Source organism: Crinia signifera, chromosome 2 (genome assembly GCF_055691185.1).
Source record: "Crinia signifera chromosome 2, ASM5569118v1, whole genome shotgun sequence".
In the NCBI taxonomy this organism is placed as follows: Eukaryota; Metazoa; Chordata; class Amphibia; order Anura; family Myobatrachidae; genus Crinia; species Crinia signifera.
In genome coordinates, this window is record NC_139218.1 from 221946085 (window position 1) to 221964575 (window position 18491).

Here is an 18491-nt window from a genome sequence, read left to right on the forward strand (position 1 = left end):
CCCTCACACTATGGAGCGAATGGCCAGGTGAGTTGGGGCGACCATCGGGGATGGGGCCGAATTCAAACCGTAACAAACAGGTCTGAAGTGGCCACTTAGCATTGCGGTCATTGGCAAGGCTGTTGGTAGCGAGTGTCAGAGCAGGCAGTACTGCAGCTGGTTCCATCAGCACCCTGTGCTCCTCCCAGGTGGTTGCGGCGGCAGGAAGATATGGATTGAAGGGAAGGGGTTGGCGTAGGCACATCATCACATGTAATGACATTGCAATGCAAGTAATTACTATTTGAAGCACAGACCAGGGGACATGGGTAACCAGAGGCCCTGGCAAACTTGTATGTTTGTTTTTGTTACCAAGTAGTGTGGTGCTGGATGGGCATTTGTGGTGTTCCCCATATGAACAGCGCAGATATGCAGGCACCGGAACCCTCTCTAGCCAGATCACTGACAGACTCTGGAGGACATATTTATCATATTTTACTAGATATCCCCCAGATGGCTGTTTATACAGGATCTCCTACAAAGTGACCATGATATCCCATAGGCTGCAGCAAACACTATACACTGAATGGAGGGGGTTTAGCATGTAATGTTGTATGTAATATATGTTCCGGCTGCCTGTGCCCAGATATTACAGCTGCACCCAGGATGCATGATTTGGGTTCACTCCTCCTTCCAAGCCCATAGAAACTAGCCAATGGGGCTCATACATTATGCGATTTGGGCATGATTTTGCCCGATTCGGATGAATCGGGCCGTGAAATTGTCCAAAATCGCATATGGAGACATCCTCTCCGACCCCATGCACGGCCCCGTGCGCATTGGATCGGAGTCGGGAGGTCGGACGGGCTGACCTACCAAAGCCGGGCGGAGGGATCAGGCGCAGGGAGCTGGGCAGAGGAGGAAGCTTCTGCCATCAGCGGGAGCAGGGGGGGGGCGGCGCAGAGTACCAGGGAGCCGGACAGGAGAAGACGCTGCAGCGGCAGCGCGAGTGGCTAGAGCAGCAGCAGAGCATTTCCCAAAAAAAAAAGCCCATACAAATGCATAGGAAGCCATTGATTGGCTGAGACCTCTCTCAGCCAATGAGCGATTGGCTGAGACCTCTCTCAGCCAATCGCTCATTGGCTGAGAGAGGTCTCAGACAATCAATGGCTTCCTATGCGTTTGTATGGGCTTTTTTTTGGAAGTGCTCTGCTGGCTCCCTAGTACTCTGCGCCGCCCCCCCTGCTCTCTGCCCAGCGGCTTCTTGCCCAGCTCCCTGCACCCCCCCCCCCCCCACCCGTTCTCTGGTCGCGGGCATATCCCCACTGCTGTCCCCCGCTCCCATTGTCCCTGCAGCTCCCCAGGAGTTGCATGTGATAAATCGCATGCGATTTATCTCATGCAAAACTTGGCAAATGATGTGCCATCGCATGTGATCCCTCCTGGATCGGGTCTGACTTGTCCTTATGACAAGTCGGACAAATGTATGAAGGAGAATTGAAGCCAGAAGCACTGCTGAACGCCCATGAAACGCTGGGCATTCCCATATGCTAATGGTTCGTCGCACTGCCCAACACCTCCCCCGCACGCACCCTGCATCTGCACATGCACAGAAAAGACCCTGCGCATGTGCAGACGCAAAACATCGGAACCCCTTGCAAACGAAGGGGACCGTACAAACGGGTGTGTGCGTCCACGGCGAACAGACTGTTTGCCGGGTGCTCGCACCCAAGGGCCATGGGCGTTCCCATGTAAATGCTGGGTGTTCCCATGGTAATTGGGATGGGACGTCTGTGCCGGGGGCGGGCAGCTGATATCACCGGATGTCAGCTGCCCGCCCACTTCCTCCCGAGGGTGCACACAAATCTAACTGACCTGAGAGATATGCATGCACGTTCCACATCATTCGATGGTTGGCGACCATCGAATGATGTGGGTGTTCACTCAGGCTGCGAATGGATGTTTATGTTAAACATCTATTCGCAGGCCCTGTGTGCGAACACAGGCTGCGAGGTGGTGCGGGCAACCCATCAAGGTTTGGTGGACTCGCAAGGCCGCCAATTTGCAGCCTTGCGAATCAACCAGAATAACCCCTAGTGTGTACACTCTGCCCAACAAGTGAGGCACATGTGCAGACAGAATACCAGGTTATAAACCTGGACGTCCAGTGACCGGTGCTGATCACAAAGGACAGCTTTTATAGTGAGAGCTGTCCTTTTCCATACCAATCACATATGTGATTAGTATCAGGGTGATGTGATTTACCATAAGAGGTTCGTACATCCCACCTCAAGTGTTCATGTTAACGAGCTCAAAGTCTTTCTGCAAATTGACATCAACTTTTTGTTGTGCAGTGGGATGAATGTAAAGAGGATCATCTGGGTGTGTTGGGGGCAGGGATTACCATCTGTCCTGATCTACTGCAGGAATCTCTCATCCAACCAGGGACTGCTTCTTGGTTACCAAGCACGGCCATAACTTTGGACATTCCCAGAAAAGTTGATTCCTATATAAAAGCTGTCTGTCTCAGCACTAATTCTTCATTAAAGATAGGAACCAAATGATTCATAATAATGCAGTGTGCACATTACTGAATATAACATATTAACAAAAGGTACATTTATTAAATGAAGAAGTGTATACATAATAATTGCTTACATAGTTCCTGAAAATATAAATTGAAAAAGTAAATGCATGCTGTAACACTTGGTTCTGGTTGATAAGTTGAAAGGAATTAGACAGTCAATAGTTAAACCAATAGTCAACTGGAAAAAGGTTGACATGCACTAGGTCAACCCAAGAAATGGGTCGACATAGGATTTTCACAATTTTTTTCACTCAGATAACTTATTCATACTTATGATCCCTGCGGAATACAATTGGGAATGGTAACGTCTGTCGAGTGAGGCACCATGGCCCTTATTCAGATCTGATCGCAGTACAAATTTGTTCTCAAAATGGGAAAAACCATGTTCACTGCAGGTGGGGCAGATGTAACATGTATAGAGAGAGTTAGATGTGTGTGAGTTATTTTGTTTCTGTGCAGGGTAAATACTGGCTGCAATATTTTTACACTAAAATTTAGATTTCAGTTTCAACACACCCCACCTAAATTTAACTCTCTCTGCACATGTTACATCTGCCCCACCTGCAGTGCACATGGTTTTGCCCATTTTGGGAACAAATTTGTACTGCGATCAGATCTGAATAATGGCCTATGCCCAAAGCGAGGGTACGCGTTGACAGATGTCGACATAAACATCAAAATAATGTGAAAAACTCATGCTGACCATTTCCCTGTCAACCTTTTGTCCATGTCAACCTTTTTTCTGTTGACCTAATAATCCACACATCAAACATTATAATTCATTTCTATACAATTATAGAGTATCAAAAGCTCATTACACCCCATATCACATATCTGTAAAATGTCTAAAAATGACACAGTACAGGGGATACTGTACTCCCAGTAATCTAACAATCCATACAGATTATATGGGCAGAATTGTACAAATAATAATCTAAATCCAAACTGAAAAAAAAAAAATATCTGACAACAAATATGTAACAGAGAATAATAAGTGACTTTCCTTCTGGAGAACATTCTGATTCTCATGACAAAGGCTGGAAGTTAGGAAGAAGCTGCTCATGTCTTCTTATGACACCAATGAGAGCTTTGTGTGAACTACTGGGTAGTCTTCCTGATGCTAGCACGCCGAGCACATAACAATAACTGTGCTGCGTGGTTATACAATGCACACACATGCTGCCCACAAGTCGCTTATGCAAAGCAGCCCCCTCCTCCCTGTTATGGAGGTGTCTCAGGAGCCTGTTTCCCAGACTCGCCTACAGGGGAGGAGTCATCAGAGCTGATATAACGCTGTGTGGGAACAATGAGCTCGGGCAGATTCAGCGCCGTGTCCAAGGAAGCGTGCAGGGATCTCTGGGGGTAAGGCAAAGCATGTGCTAGAGCGCAGTCAGAGGTGTGCTGGGGGAAATCCTGGGTGCTTCGTTGTGCGGGTAGGTGCCCAGTCCTGCTCCTAAGCTGTCAGGTGGAGGAACTGAGCGCACGGATATTCTAGATACTAGTGCGTTTTTGTTTTGGACGCCTATATTAATGGTTTTTAACTTCTGATTAGTCAGCGGTCTCCATGAACCTCTTGCTTTCCAAACTATACTTTCACTGACTGTTTTAAGCCTCAATTTATTGGTGTCATTTTATTAATTTTTTTCTTCCCTTTTGCTATTCCTAGTTCCAATTCTCATCTATGTGTAATGCCCCAATACCCTCTTCCTAGTGTGACTGTCCAGTTTATTTATCTATATCTATCCCAACCTTCAGTTTATTACCCTTATGTCTGCAAAATATCAGTTTGTTCAAGTTGACTTGTACAACAGTCAATCACCATCATAATTTCCCAGTGTCTTACCTTGTGCCTCCACCCCACACACCTTTTGAACCCCCTCCCATAATGAGCACCTGCTCAGCTGCTTCCCTTTCACTTAATTATGTTCCCAAAATGCCAGCTGACCCCTTCATCACTTAAAACAATAATGGAAAGAACTGCTTTGCTCTAAGCATACATTTTTTTTTGTTCAGTGCTGCTGACCCTCTCCCCAAACTTCATTATCTGTAATGTAAATGACACACACCAGAACATTAACCTCAATGATGTCCCTTTAGCACTCACCTGTCATCTGAGTTGCTCCCCTGATTCTTTAATAACCAAATAGGAACACCTGTTCTTTCTACAACTGAACTGCTACTGTGACTATTCCCACCCTGCTCTACTGGTACATAATTCCTTTTAATCTTTTGCAGGACAATGGATCTTGGCTGTTACAATACACACTATTTCTATGATGTGGATTTGAAGGAGGACTTTTATCGCTGCATTGCTCCTAGTGAGGATATCTGGAAGAAATTTGAGCTTGTACCTCTCTGCTCCCAATCTAATGCAGGATGTCTTGGGGGAAGTGATTCTAACTGGGGGTCAGAGATTATGGATTTGGGATGGGAGTCCCCTGTCAAACTCTCTGGCCTTAGTTCAGTTGTTCTCTTGAAAGATTGTATGTGGAGTGGTTTCTCCACCCGAGAACATTTGGAAAAGGTCATCAATGAACGTTTTTCCAATGCTACTGCAAAGTGTGTTCCGGATAGTGAACTCCTGGAACCTACAGTCACCCCTGTAGAACAGACTACATCAGCAGTTGCATTGCCAGCAATCGTTCCGGAAAAGATTCCTTATTCGTCTGGCTCTGAAAGTACCAGTGACTCGGGTAAGAGCATAGAGCAGACACTGAAAGAAGTCTTGGTGATGGGAGAATGGGTATGCATTTGCTGAGTAGTGACACTAACTTGTTGAAAGATTGGTTCAACGCTTTTGAATACTTTATTTAAAACCACATGGCATCTGTATATGCCAGTCTTTGGTTAGTATACACAGCTGCTCCTCTATATATGCCAGCCTTTGGGTAGTATATACAACTGCAGTGCAGCATGTCTGAGGTGGATCTCTTGTTATACAAATGCTACTTCCTTATTGATGACAAGTTGGTACCTGCACTCTGTACACACCTAGTGCCCGCAGCAGGTGTACAGCAAGGCAAATGGCTACCTTTATTAGCGGCTGTCACTGCATTTGTGTACAGAACTGCTTTGTCTTGCTCATTAGGCTTTAGAACTGTGGTTACTCTGAACATCAGTGGAATGTAGGCTTACACTGACTTAATAAACTTTAGGTACACTTATAATAACTTGCAACATTGTTCATTTAATGAACCGAAGCTACAGATGGCTTGACTTCTGTATATGAATTCTTCAATAAATCACAGGAAAGCTTTTAACTATTTAGGGGTAGTTATCAAAGTTTGGCAAGAAATAAAATACCATCCCAATCGGCTCCTATTTTAAACTGCCTGTAACGTGTAAATGAGTTGATTGGTACTTTTCTCTCACAATGGGGCAGATGTATTAAGCCTTAACAAGAGATAAATGCAAGGGTGGTAAAGAGATAAACATCCAGCCAATCAGCTCCTTACTGACTTTTTTCAAACACAGGCTGTAACATGAGTGCAGGTGATTGGCTGGACCTTTAACTCTTAAAGCTTAATACATCTGCCCCAATGTTGTTCCCAAGCTTTGATAAATACCCCCTTCCCCACACACCTACCGTTAGAGGTATATAAAGCAGCTGATTTTGAATTTCCATGAATGTTGCGGCTGACTGATGCTCCGACAGTTGCGATTCTGATGGTCATTTGTCTGACACTGGCATATTGACTGGTAATGCAAAAATAAGCCTGGTTCTGTATTTACTATTGCACTTTTAAATCTGTCAGGCAAAATCAGCAGACATCATGAGTTGTAAAACACAATTACTTGGCAAATAATACACAAATTTCCCAAATGATTGAGCCAGCATTTCCATAATCACATAAATAAATGAGGGTAAATAACATACTCCAGTGCTAAATCATTGGTTTCTGTAACATCTTGCTGTGCATCCACATATAGCACTGCATTTTTATTGTATATATTCCCTATGCATATCAGTGCATTTCATTATGCAGCTTGTTAATGTTGTATCGAGTTCTATTATGTGTGTGTGTGTGGTGGTGGTCTCCCCTGTTTAGCTAATAAAGGTTGGGCAATGTGCATAAGATATTTGGAAGCAGGGCAATGTTCAGTACATGGGCATTGTGCAGGACCTAGCACTATAAAAGTTACACAATGTAGGAGTGCTTCCAGATGAACAGGGCAGCCACATGGCCAGACAAAAAGCAACAGCTTGCAGCCGGCAGGGGTCAGACACTATCTTCAGCCAATAGAGAGACACAGCATTTGAATTGAGAGCATTAGACCAATTGAATTCCTTGGGCATGTGACTAGGATTTATTAATGGGGGAAATGAGCCTATTCACAATTACATCCTTTGTGGTGTCTTTTGTATTGAGCTGCAGACACCCTTCCCCCTATGCCTCACCCATTTGTACAGCCTCCTGCACATGCTGCTAGATCTAACACTCCTCTTCATTTCATTGCTTTGCTGTCCAACCCTTTGTTTGGTTGGGACTTAAACAATCAGTTGTACTGCATGCTGCAAAGGCATTTCACAATATAGAATTGTTAATATTCATTTTGTAAATCTTATATTTTAAAACTATGGTTAGTGAGTCTGAATAGGGAATTCCCTGTAAATGTTTGTTGAATTGCTCTAATAGTTAGTCTAAAATGTACAGAACATAACATTAATCTGAGCACAACAATTGAGACAATGGGAATAGGTTCTTGAAAAATCAAAGCTAAAGTCTTGAACACTATTGGCTTACAGAATTGTCTCCCTATACGCTGAACCATTATGAGGGTTCTCATGACCTTTGTTATAGAACAATGAGGATCTGTAGCTGGTTGCTTACACATAGGGATTTGTGTACTTGCTTATAGCAGCGCAATTCAAATATCTTAATGTATGCACTTGTATACAGCAGCTGTTTTTACCCCAATAGCCCTCAATTAAATTTCATGAGTCTGGCATAAAAATGAGCAGTGTTTTTTTTTATGTTTATATTACTCCTTTATAGATACGGTGTTATGTCAGAGGCACAGAAATCAAAGTAGAAACTTTTTGCATTTGAGGGTATATAGCCTTAGTGTAATAATCATGTATTTCTTTTCTTCCCCCTCTATCAGAGGATGAGATTGATGTGGTAACTGTGGAAAAGAGGAAATCTTATCGTGGTCGTCAGCCGGTGACTATAACTGTCCGCGCAGATCCGCTGGATACTACAACAAAGCTTTTCCACATTTCTATCCACCAACAGCAACATAACTATGCTGCACGTCTTCCCCCTGATCCAAGCTCCGTCTCTCCACAGCGCTGTCAGTCTCCTACTGAAGAAGAGCCTGGAGAAGTGAGCTGCCCTTCTCTACCACCCTGCAGTCCTTCTATGTCTAGCTCGCCCCATCAATCTGGTGGCTCGGACAGTGATGACCTCGTTAAACGAAAAAATCATAACTACATGGAACGCAAGAGGAGAAATGACTTGCGATCACGGTTCCTGGCTCTAAGGGAGGAGGTGCCCGGTCTAGCCCGTGCTTCTAAAACACCCAAAGTGGTAGTTCTGAGCAAAGCTACAGAGTATCTTCAGGGCTTGATCACTAATGACAAGAGACTTCAGGCAGAGAAACTGAAGCTTCATTCTCATCACCAGCAACTTTTGAGGAGGATATCTAAGTTAAAAGGACGTTAAGAAGGACAAAAGGCAGTAGTCTGTCTGGCACATTTGCACATATTCGAGGAGTTTTTTTTCTTGGGATTGCACATAGTGAGACTTCCACTCTGGGTCAGAACACTGCAGAGTACAAAAGGGATTGGGCTTGTCATGTTTCAGGTGAATCTTTGACGTTCCTCAGGTTCTACAAAAGTTCCCACTTTGCAATATCTGAAAATTCTGCATTGATATATTTTTTCCTGCCGTCTTGTGAGACCTCAAGTTTATCCAACATTTTACAGACTAATCATTCACCTAAGTGTAGATGGGATGATGACGACCAGGACTCTTATCTTTATTGGACTAAATCTCTTCCTGATTAGTTCTGGGATGCACTTTATGCTGTTTATATTGCCATATCTTGTTTGGGTCTTTCTTACCCTCATGCAAATATGACTACTTCCTGATTTGTATATCAGTCTTGTGTTTGTTTCTTGCAGATAGCATTTTTGCTGGTAGTAATGTTACTACGACTTGTATCCTTCTGTGGGGGAGTTTGCAGTCTTTACTTGAAGGACTGGCCGTATCATTGTGGAGGGAACACTGGAACTGTTTTGTCTGAACTACTCTTACCTCACTCTTGTCACTTTACAGTTGTTTGTCTGTTTATACTTTTTTTTATTTTTTTTTGGTACTTTTCTTTGAATTTGCTGCTGCCGCCTGCTGGATTTTGTATTGAATGACAAATTTCTACTGTATTTTTGTACATCTTTTGTGTAAATTTGAGATTTATCAAAACAATTATTTTGTGTTGGCAACTGAAGACTGTAAAACCCTGTTAATTTGTAATGTATGGCTTTACACTCCTGACAAATTCCATTTCTAGTACTGTCTATTCTGGGCTCCAGAGCTTTTTATCTGAGCTCGGGAAGACAATGTTTTTGGTTAAATAGAAGGATGAGTTTGCTAATCATACAAATCCAAATATCGGTCATGTAGATGGCCATTGTGTTAAACGGCTCATGCCTGTCTGGAGATATATAATTTTTTTTTTTATGCATAGTATGCCCTATGGGAGAACATGCAATTAAATAACGGTTGTAAGGCACAGGTTTTTTTTTTGTTTTTTTTTTTAACCGATGCTGCTGTTTTTGAAAAATATACAAACACTAAAATAAACACTTCAAACCTTCAACGCCGTGTCTGAGTTTGTGTAACATACCTGGGAATAATTGTACTTTTTCAGTTGTGTATATAGTCTGTCCAGAGAAAATTTGGTGTGTATACACTATATACAAACCAATTGCTGGAGTTACATTTAATTAAGAAACTCTTTGTAATGTAAATGAGAGCATTGGGATTGGAATTCATTCCTGAAGCCATCTCCACTTTAGGAGTGATCCTTGTTTTGATTTGCTAAATAAACCAGCTTTGCATGTGATTGATTCTCTGGGTCTAGTATGTGCATTGGAGCCTGCTGAATGCTCAAGAGCTTTTGTTTAGGGGGAATGGATCAGTGCCTGCCTTTCCTCTTACAAAAGGATTGTAAGAACAGGTTTCAATTGTAAAGCTGCGAACACACCTACTGCTTTATCTGTCCAATATATCTGGTATGAAGAAATGTATGGGAGTGAATGACCATCAAAAATTTACTCTCAAACTCTGGAAAACACACAAGTCAAACTAGTTAAATAAATCTGATATAACCAATTTATCCAAGCAATGGATTTAATCAGTTTTCCAGTGTCTGGGAGGAAAGGTTGATATTTTCTGATATATATTTCCAGATCTTTATTACCACCAGACAGATTGAAGACCTAATAATGTGTGTACCCATCTTAAAGGGGGGGGGGGGTTATTTAATCTCCACTGCTATTTCCGGCAGGGGAAATAGTGGCTGCAGGAAAGCACTGAAGAGGCAGAATGGATGCGTTTTTTTAAAGCCGACGAAAACAGCTGTGGATTGTTGAGGTCACAGGCGGATCTCAACAATCCATGGCCTTTTTAGCTGATCAGCAGGCAGGACATTGAATCCCGCCTGCTGATTAAACAGGTGAGTGGACTGAAAACGGGCCAGGGTCCCAACTGTCTAGATCTGGGGAAGCCAACCCTAGTCCTCGAGAGCTACCAACAGTGCATGTTTTGCAGGTCTCCTCACAGAATCACAGGTGAGCTAATTAGCTCAATCTGTATCTTTTAAAATGTGTCTGTGATTGAGTGCAGCTGTGCAGCAGCTAGGTTGTCTGGAAAATGTGAACTGTTGGTAGCTCTCGAGGGCTAGGGTTGGCTACCACTGGTCTAGATGTTCCAAGTTGCGACCAGGGATTGAATACCACCTAAGTTGGTTTACGGAGATGTTCCAGAAAACTTTGCCACCTAACTTTATTATTTTTTTTACACACTATACCATAGTACTGCGAAACTTCCACATTGTTACAGTCCATCTTTAGAACAATGCTACCTAACCTATAGTGGTCTCTTTTTGCTGGACTGTCCTGTCTTTTTTTTCGGGGGGGAGGTGCAGTTACAGTGCTGGCCATGCCCATGTAGTACTGAAAAAAGGTAGGGGCACCTGTCATGGCATCCTTTTAAGGCCATGCCCCTTTTCCAGGTTTGCAGGCGTCCTAATTTCTTAAATGTAAAATGTTGGGTGGTATGCAAATACTCATACCTATGATAGCCTGTAGTGCTTTAGTATATTTTTGGTACTTGTGAGTTATCTGGGCGTCCGATTTTGGTAGTAGATCGCATGCGATATCGCATGCGATATCGCATGCGATTTGCGATTTGCATGCGATTTAGCATGCGATTTCCATAAGATTTGCTATTCATTTCATTACCCCACTATCCCCAAAGTGTGTCTATCAACGTGAACCCGAAGCGTGGCGAGCGCAGCGAGCCCGCGAGGGGCGGCGGTACGCGTCCTCCGACCTTTTCATGCCCTACTATCCACTAGGGCGTGGAGTGAGAATAGAATAGTGTGGCGAGCGCAGCGAGCCACCGAGCCCGAAGCGTGGCGAGCGCAGCGAGCCCCGCGAGGGGACGCGGACACCTTCACAGGTATCCGCGTGCCCTTGCGGGCTTCACAGGTGTCCGCGTCCCCTCGCGGGGCTCGCTGCGCTCGCCACGCTTCGGGCTCGGTGGCTCGCTGCGCTCGCCACACTATTCTATTCTCACTCCACGCCCTAGTGGATAGTAGGGCATGAAAAGGTCGGAGGACGCGTACCGCCGCCCCTCGCGGGCTCGCTGCGCTCGCCACGCTTCGGGTTCACGTTGATAGACACACTTTGGGGATAGTGGGGTAATGAAATGAATAGCAAATCTTATGCAAATCGCATGCTAAATCGCATGTAAATCGTATGTAAATCGCAAATCGTATCCGATATCGTATGCGATATCGTATGCGATATCGCATGCAAATCGTAAGTACAAAATCGGACGCCCGGATAACTCACAAGTACCATATTTTTTGTGTGGAACTTGTATAGGCTTGCATTGTGCAAAAATACAATGACAAAAATGGATAGCATTGTGTTAAGCACATTTAGGGCCGCATTTATCAAACCAGATTTGTGGCTAAATCCCCGAAACCACCCATATTTGGGGGTTAGCTGCAAATATTAAGTATCACTGAAATGTACCAAATGGGGACCGCAGCACGAATCTCCAATCCCTGCTGCGATACCCCCTTCACTGCCACAGGTTTCTAAGGGGGATGCAAAGCTGCCTGATCAACATTGGGCAGCCTGGCTTTACATCATTGAGCCATCACCATTTTGAGATGGTGATAGCCCATTGTGGCCTACGGCTACGAGATTACACTGCTGTTGGGGCAGTGCAGTCTAACTGTGCATGTGCAGACCCCCCCCCCCACCCCCACCCCCAGCTTCTGGCTGAGTGCATCACAGGGATGGGATCTGTCCCTGCAAGCACGGGGATTATACATCCCAGCTCTAGGATCGCATTTTACAATGATTCCGCCCAGATCACATTGTAATTGCGATAATTGATAAATGGGCCCCTAAGTCCCAGCTTTTTTTTTTTCCCTTAAATAATTTCTAGCGACCTATCCTGGCTTTGCACTGGAACAATTTCGAATGGTTTCACTCAAGACTTTGGGCGAGATTCTCTATCACAGAAATGCGGTAAAAACCCCGTTATCGGGGTTTTTACCGCATTTCTGTATTCTCTAACCTCCCTCCGCAGTGTCAGCGCTGCGGAGGGAATTGCCAGCAAAAGCTGGCGGTTCCCTGCAGAAGCCTATGGGCTTCTTACTGCAGCGGTGTGTGAGGGATCCGTCACGGATCCCTCCCAGCATGCCCTGCGGCCGGAGGGTCGGTCTGCGCATGCGCAGACGGACTCCCGGGTCATAGAACCGGAAGTTCAGCAACGGCGCCGCATCGCAAGGGACAGCTCTTACCGCAAGAGCTGTCCCTTGTTTTAATGACCGCATATTTTAGAGAATATGCGGTCATTAGAAATGCGGTGGCCGGCGATACTGGGCTGCGGATTTTAGAGAATCCCGCCCCCAATTTGTTTTGGTCCACAGTGGCGATTTTATTCAGCAGCAGACTTCCTTTTTGTACTGTAAATCCATTATTTCTGTCATTTGACTATTGAGATTCAGGGCCTGATTCTGGTTCACTCGCAAAGCACATTTGTTTTGCTAATGGCCAAAACCATGTGCACTGCAGGTGGGGCAGATGTAATGTACAGAGTTAGATTTGGGTGGGGGGGTTATACTTAAACTATATTGCAGTGTAAAAATAAAGCAGCCAGTATTCACTCCGCACAGTAAAAGAATAACTCTCCCAAATCAAACTATCTGCACATGTTTGTTCTGCCACACCTGCAGTTCCTATGATTGTGGCTATTCGCACACAAAATGTGATTTGCGAATGAACTTGACGGAATAAAGACAATTATGCATTATGACCTTTATTTGTTTTCAGTCTCTGCATAATGGTAATACAATAGTTACTTTAAAGACCGCAAACCGATATGCTGACGCAACAACGTTCATTAATATGGATGAGTTCCATGTATATACACTCACACCAGCCATGCATGCAACTACAATTGTCCCTTCCCCATCCTCTGTGGGTCTGGCCTTCACCTTTTGGCTTCCATTCCTATTGACAGAAGCATATAGTATAATGTTTGAAATTAGTTACTTTGATGAAAAAATGGAAGTTGTCTTGGAAACAGGGCTTACATGATTCATTTTATCCAGAAAATTAATGTATTTACATAGTATAAAATGTATTTATTTACAGTTCCTTATACAGCGAAGCAGATTCCGTTGTGCTTTACAATTGTAAACCGAGATAAAGCAAGCTGGGTATGAACAGACAGACTTGGAGGTAAGAGGGCTCTGCTGCAAGCTTACAATCTATAGGGATATAGGAGGAAAGCACAAGGACAGGCACCAGTAATAGCATAGCTTGTAGGTCCAGAAGGGAAGCTATATAATACAGAAGTGCCTCAGAGCGTTATGCATATGGAACTTAAATATGATAAGCTTGCCTGAAGAGGCGAGTTGTCAGGGAACGCTTGAAAGTTTGGAGGCTAGTGGAAAGTCTTCTTGTGCGTGGACGGGCATTCCATAGGGTGGGAGCAGACCAATGCAAGTCCTGTAATAGTGAATGGGAGTTGGTGACAATCATTGGACATCTTTAATGGTCTAGACCAGGCATTTCCAACTACGGTCCTCAAGGCACACCAACAGTGCAGGTTTTAAGGTGCGTACACACGGGGGGGGGGAGATATTGCTAGCAATATATTGCTCAGTGTCTCCTTTTCATCAGCGACCAGAGATGGTCGCTGATGAAAAGGAACCTCTGCTGGGGGAGCCGCAGAGGTAATAAGCTGGTGTCAGGAGCAAGCTCCTGTGACCAGCGATTACAATGGGGCAGAAAACGGGAGCGCGCACCCGGCGATTTATCGCCGGGGCACACTTTCATCACTGGCATTAGAGATATCCAGGCTTGGCCACAGGTGACTTAATTAGTACCTCAGTTATTTCGGTTTAACCATTCGTGCTGAAGTCTGGATATCACTAAAACCTGCACTGTTGGTGTGCCTTGAGGACCATGGTTGGAAATGCCTGGTCTAGACAGTGCAAGCTAAAATCTATTTGTTTATTTTTTTACTTCACTAAAATTGTCACTGCTCTACTACCTTTTATCATAGATTAATGTTTCGGCTACCTAAACCCTTCCTTGACAAATGGCCTTCCTCAGACAGCCTCTGATTTTATCCAGTGGTTTTCAAAAGATGCTTGCAGGTTACTTTATACTATATGGAGATGCTGGTAAAGTGGAGACCAGGTTTTATGTTTTCCGTTGCTGGGGGGAGGTTTTTGTTGATTGGCATCTGACTGTTAAAACTAACAATACGAAATTAGGGCTGGTTAATAATTTTATTTCTGCTGTCACTGTACTAGTGGGCACTTTAAAGCTGTGGTCGCAGGGGACCATATTGCCAGTGATGGGAGTGTGCCTCGGCAATAAATCGCCGGGTGCGCACTCCCATTTTCAGCCTCATTCTAATCACTGGTCGCAGGAGCTTGCTTACCTCTGATTACCAGCTGATTACCTCTGCAGCACCACCGGCAAAAGGAGAAACAGCAATATATTGCTAGCAATATATGGCTGAGCAATATATCTCCCCCGTGTGTACGGGGCTTTAGAGACTGAATTAATGTAAACACCAGTGTTTATCATTCCTGGTGCTAATTATAAAACCCATTTCAACTCGACCTATTCTGCAAGGCTCCATATTATCATAATTTATTTATATGGCGCCACAAGGGTTCTGCAGCACCCGACAATACATAGATAAGCCAAAAATAAAACAAGAAAATAGTGATTTGCAGTACAAATGCAAATTAGGACAAGTAAACGGTAAAGAAAAGACAGTTGCAGCAGTGGACATTGATGCAATTCTAACAGTGGCAGAGCTATAGAAGAAAAAAGCACATGAGGAGAGGGCCCTGCTCGTTAGAGATTACACATTAAAGAATGTAATTGTAATATGTTGACATACTAGCCCCTTTACAATATGAAGGTAAATGAAACTGCATTACTTTTTTTTTCTTTTCTGGGAAACCATGCATCAAGTAAACATGCAGCTTTAGTAGCATTTGTAGGCTTCCTGCAACACCAGAAATTGTGGGGGTGATTCTGTTTGGTTTGCAAAAGCAAACTCCTCCTTTAATGGACAAAACCATAAACACTGCAGGTGGGGGCAGATGTAAAGGCCCCCATACACTATGCGATTTGGTCCCGATTTCACCCGATTCAGGTGGATCAGGCAGTGAAATCGGGCCAAATCGCAGGTATAGACACCCGGTCCGACCCGATGCACGGTCCCGTGCGCATCGGGTCAGAGTCGGGAGGTCAGACCGGCTGCACATAAGATTTGCTAAATCTTATGCGCAGCCGGCCAGGGGACACAGAGGCGGCGGATGCTGGCGAGGGAGATAGGCAGGGGGGTGGGGGATGCTGGCGAAGGAGGCGGGCAGGGGGATGCCGGAGCAGGGAGCTGTCAATGCTCCGTCCGGTGGCAGAGGCAGAGGCAGCGGACGTTGCAGGGTACACAGGCGGCAGTAACATAGAGCCGGGCAGGGGGAGTCGGGAGCTGTCAGCGCTGGAAAAAAAACAGCCCATACAATGAATGGGCAGCCTGTGATTGGCTGAGCGCTCTCTCAGCCAGTCAGCAATTGGCTGAGGAGCGCTTAGCCAATCACAGGCTGCCCATTCATTGTATAGGCTGTTTTTTTTCAGTACTGACAGCTACTGGCTCCCCCTGCCCGGCTCTATGTTACTGCCGCTTCTGTGTCACTGTCACCGGCCCCCACAGCGTCCGCTGCCTCTGCGCTACTAGCAGCGCCCCCCTCCGCCTCGCAGCGTCTCCCGCCCGCCTCCTCGATTTCCGCCGCCCCCCTGCTCCCTCCACCTTGCAGCTCCCCGGGAGTTGCAAATGATACATCGCATGCAATGTATCATATGCAAAACTTGGCACATCAAGTGCCTAATCGTGTGTCCCCCTCCCGGGGAGCTGCAGGGGGAAATCAGGTCCGACTTGTCCTTAGGACAAGTCGGACTAATGTATGGGGGCCTTAACATGCAGAGAGAGAGTTACATTTGGGTGAGTTATTGTGTTTCTGTGCAGAGTAAATACTGTCTGCTTTATTTTTATACTGCAATTTTGGTTTGAACACACCCCACCCAAATGTAACTCTCTCAGTACATGTTACATCAGCCCCACCTGCAGTGCACAAGGTTTTGTCCATTAACCCCTTCAGTGGCAATCCCGAGAATATTCCGTGCTGTGCCTCAGTGCCCAGTCTGTCAAGGCCGGAACATTTTCGGAGTTGCCACTGTTTAGAGCCAGGCAGCGCTGGTGAGTTCAATCGCTGAACTCAGGCAGCTTCGGCGCTGCCCGGCTCCCTCCCCTCTGCCGCGCCTCCTCCTCCCTCCTCCTCCCCCCATCCCTCCGGCTTTTCTATACAAGTCTCCGGCACCGACTTATGACAAGCCGACTGCCAGGGACGGGGCACAGCGCCGGGCAGTGGCCGATTGACAGTTGAGCGGCACTGCCTGGACCCGGGGAGGCAGTGGTGGTTTTTTTTTAAAGGGAGCGCTCCCCACTGGGCAAGTTTTTACTGGGGAGCACTTCCTTAAAAAAAGACCACCACTGCCTCCCTGGGTCCTGGCAGCGCTGCTCAACTTTCAATCAGCCGCTGCCTGGCCCTGTGCCCCCCCCCCCCCCCCAAAAAAAAACACCACTGAAGGGTGAAGGGGTTAAAGGAGTTTGCTTTTGCAAACTAAGCTGAATCACCCCCCAGTTTCCATACCCTTCTGTGTTTTTCTTATGTCATACCCATTGTTCCTAAGACCTAAGGATTTGGCTGATGGTTACTGCCCCAATGCTTTTTATATAGATGACCTTTACACCAATGTCCTATTCTTTAGGATCCATTCATCCTAGAAAGGGGAGTAAGTACTGTATAGAGCTGTGGCTGTGCATGCTTTGTTAGAGGAATGTTTTCAGCTTAACTTTCAGGAATTAGCAGTAAGGACCAAAGATGGGCAATTTACTAAATCTATTACAAATGTAATTTAAATGGGTATATTTCACTAAACTAAATCAGCACGGTGTTCTCTAAATACTTAGAATGTTTTTTTTATCAGATTCTGTTTTACTGTGCAAAAATAAAAGCCATACAGGGGTGCATACCATCCTACAGGTTAGGATCTATTGTATAGAGTCATTTTATTCATGTGCTAGGGAGCAATCTATAGGCAACCAATGTTTGATGTTACTCATTGTAGCATGCACATTGTCACACTGACCGGACAAGCTGGGATGTGTAGTTCCACAACTATTAGAATTGCTCAAGCAGAGGGCTAATTGCTCTTGCTATAATTGGGGGATTTCACTGCGCTAACTGATGTCTGGAAAAAAGCAGCTCAATGTTAATTATAAGCATAGAAGTTGGGGAATGAGCGCTCATTGTCCTGTTATTGATATACTATTGTTATTATATTCAAATACTAGCCTTTGTTGCCCCTAAGTCGCCCATCCTTCAACACTCAAATTAGACCACTGGACAAAAATTCAGCTATACATTACCTTATTTCTAGTACTTTTTGAGGAGGATACTGCTTGTAGTGTACTTCTCGCTCAGTCTGCATTGGAGAAAATGTCTACTGTATAGTTTATCTCTGGTCTGAAACATGTAAATATTAAGCCGTGTTCACACGGCAGCGATATTGTTTGAAATCGCTGGCAATATGGTCGCTGGCGACCATATTGCCGGTGATGGGAGTGTGCCCCAGCGATAAATCGTCGGGTGCGCGCTCCCGTTTTCAGCACCGTTCTAATCGCTGGTCACAGGAGCTTGCTCCTGTGACCAGCTGATTACCTCTGTGGCTCCGCCAGCAGAGGTTTCTTTTCATCAGTGACCATCTCTGGTCGCCGATGAAAAGGTGACATTGAGCGATATATCGCCTCGTGTGTACGCACCTTAAGATTAGATCACAAAATCGGAAAATAATGAAAGTATACATTTTTTGTGTTTTGTATCGATGCTGCTCTTTGCATATGTAACATAGGGGTAGATTTATTAAGCTCGGTGAAGTGATAAAGGGTCTGGTTTTTATCACCGGCCAATCAGCTCCTACCTGTCATTTTTCAAACCAAGCCTGTAACTTTACAATTAGGAGCTGATTGGCCAGTAATAAAAAACAGACACTTAATCATTTCACCGAGCTTAATAAATCTACCCTATA

The 18491-nt window shown here is 45.0% G+C and overlaps 1 protein-coding gene across 2 annotated transcripts; it reads left to right on the forward strand.

Annotated features, from left to right (window-relative positions):
• Positions 1–3801: 3801 nt before the first annotated feature.
• MYCL (MYCL proto-oncogene, bHLH transcription factor) lies at positions 3802–9388 on the forward strand. 2 transcript variants are annotated; one of them, XM_083173789.1, is made up of 3 exons: positions 3802–3928; positions 4802–5259; positions 7673–9388. In XM_083173789.1, exons 1-3 carry the CDS (start codon positions 3873–3875, stop codon positions 8230–8232), a joined length of 1074 nt encoding a protein of 357 aa, XP_083029915.1. In that variant the 5' UTR covers positions 3802–3872; the 3' UTR covers positions 8233–9388. The 2 variants fall into 2 exon arrangements, with proteins under 2 accessions (XP_083029915.1, XP_083029916.1); XM_083173790.1 differs by having other exon boundaries at positions 3905–3999.
• Positions 9389–18491: the final 9103 nt, after the last annotated feature.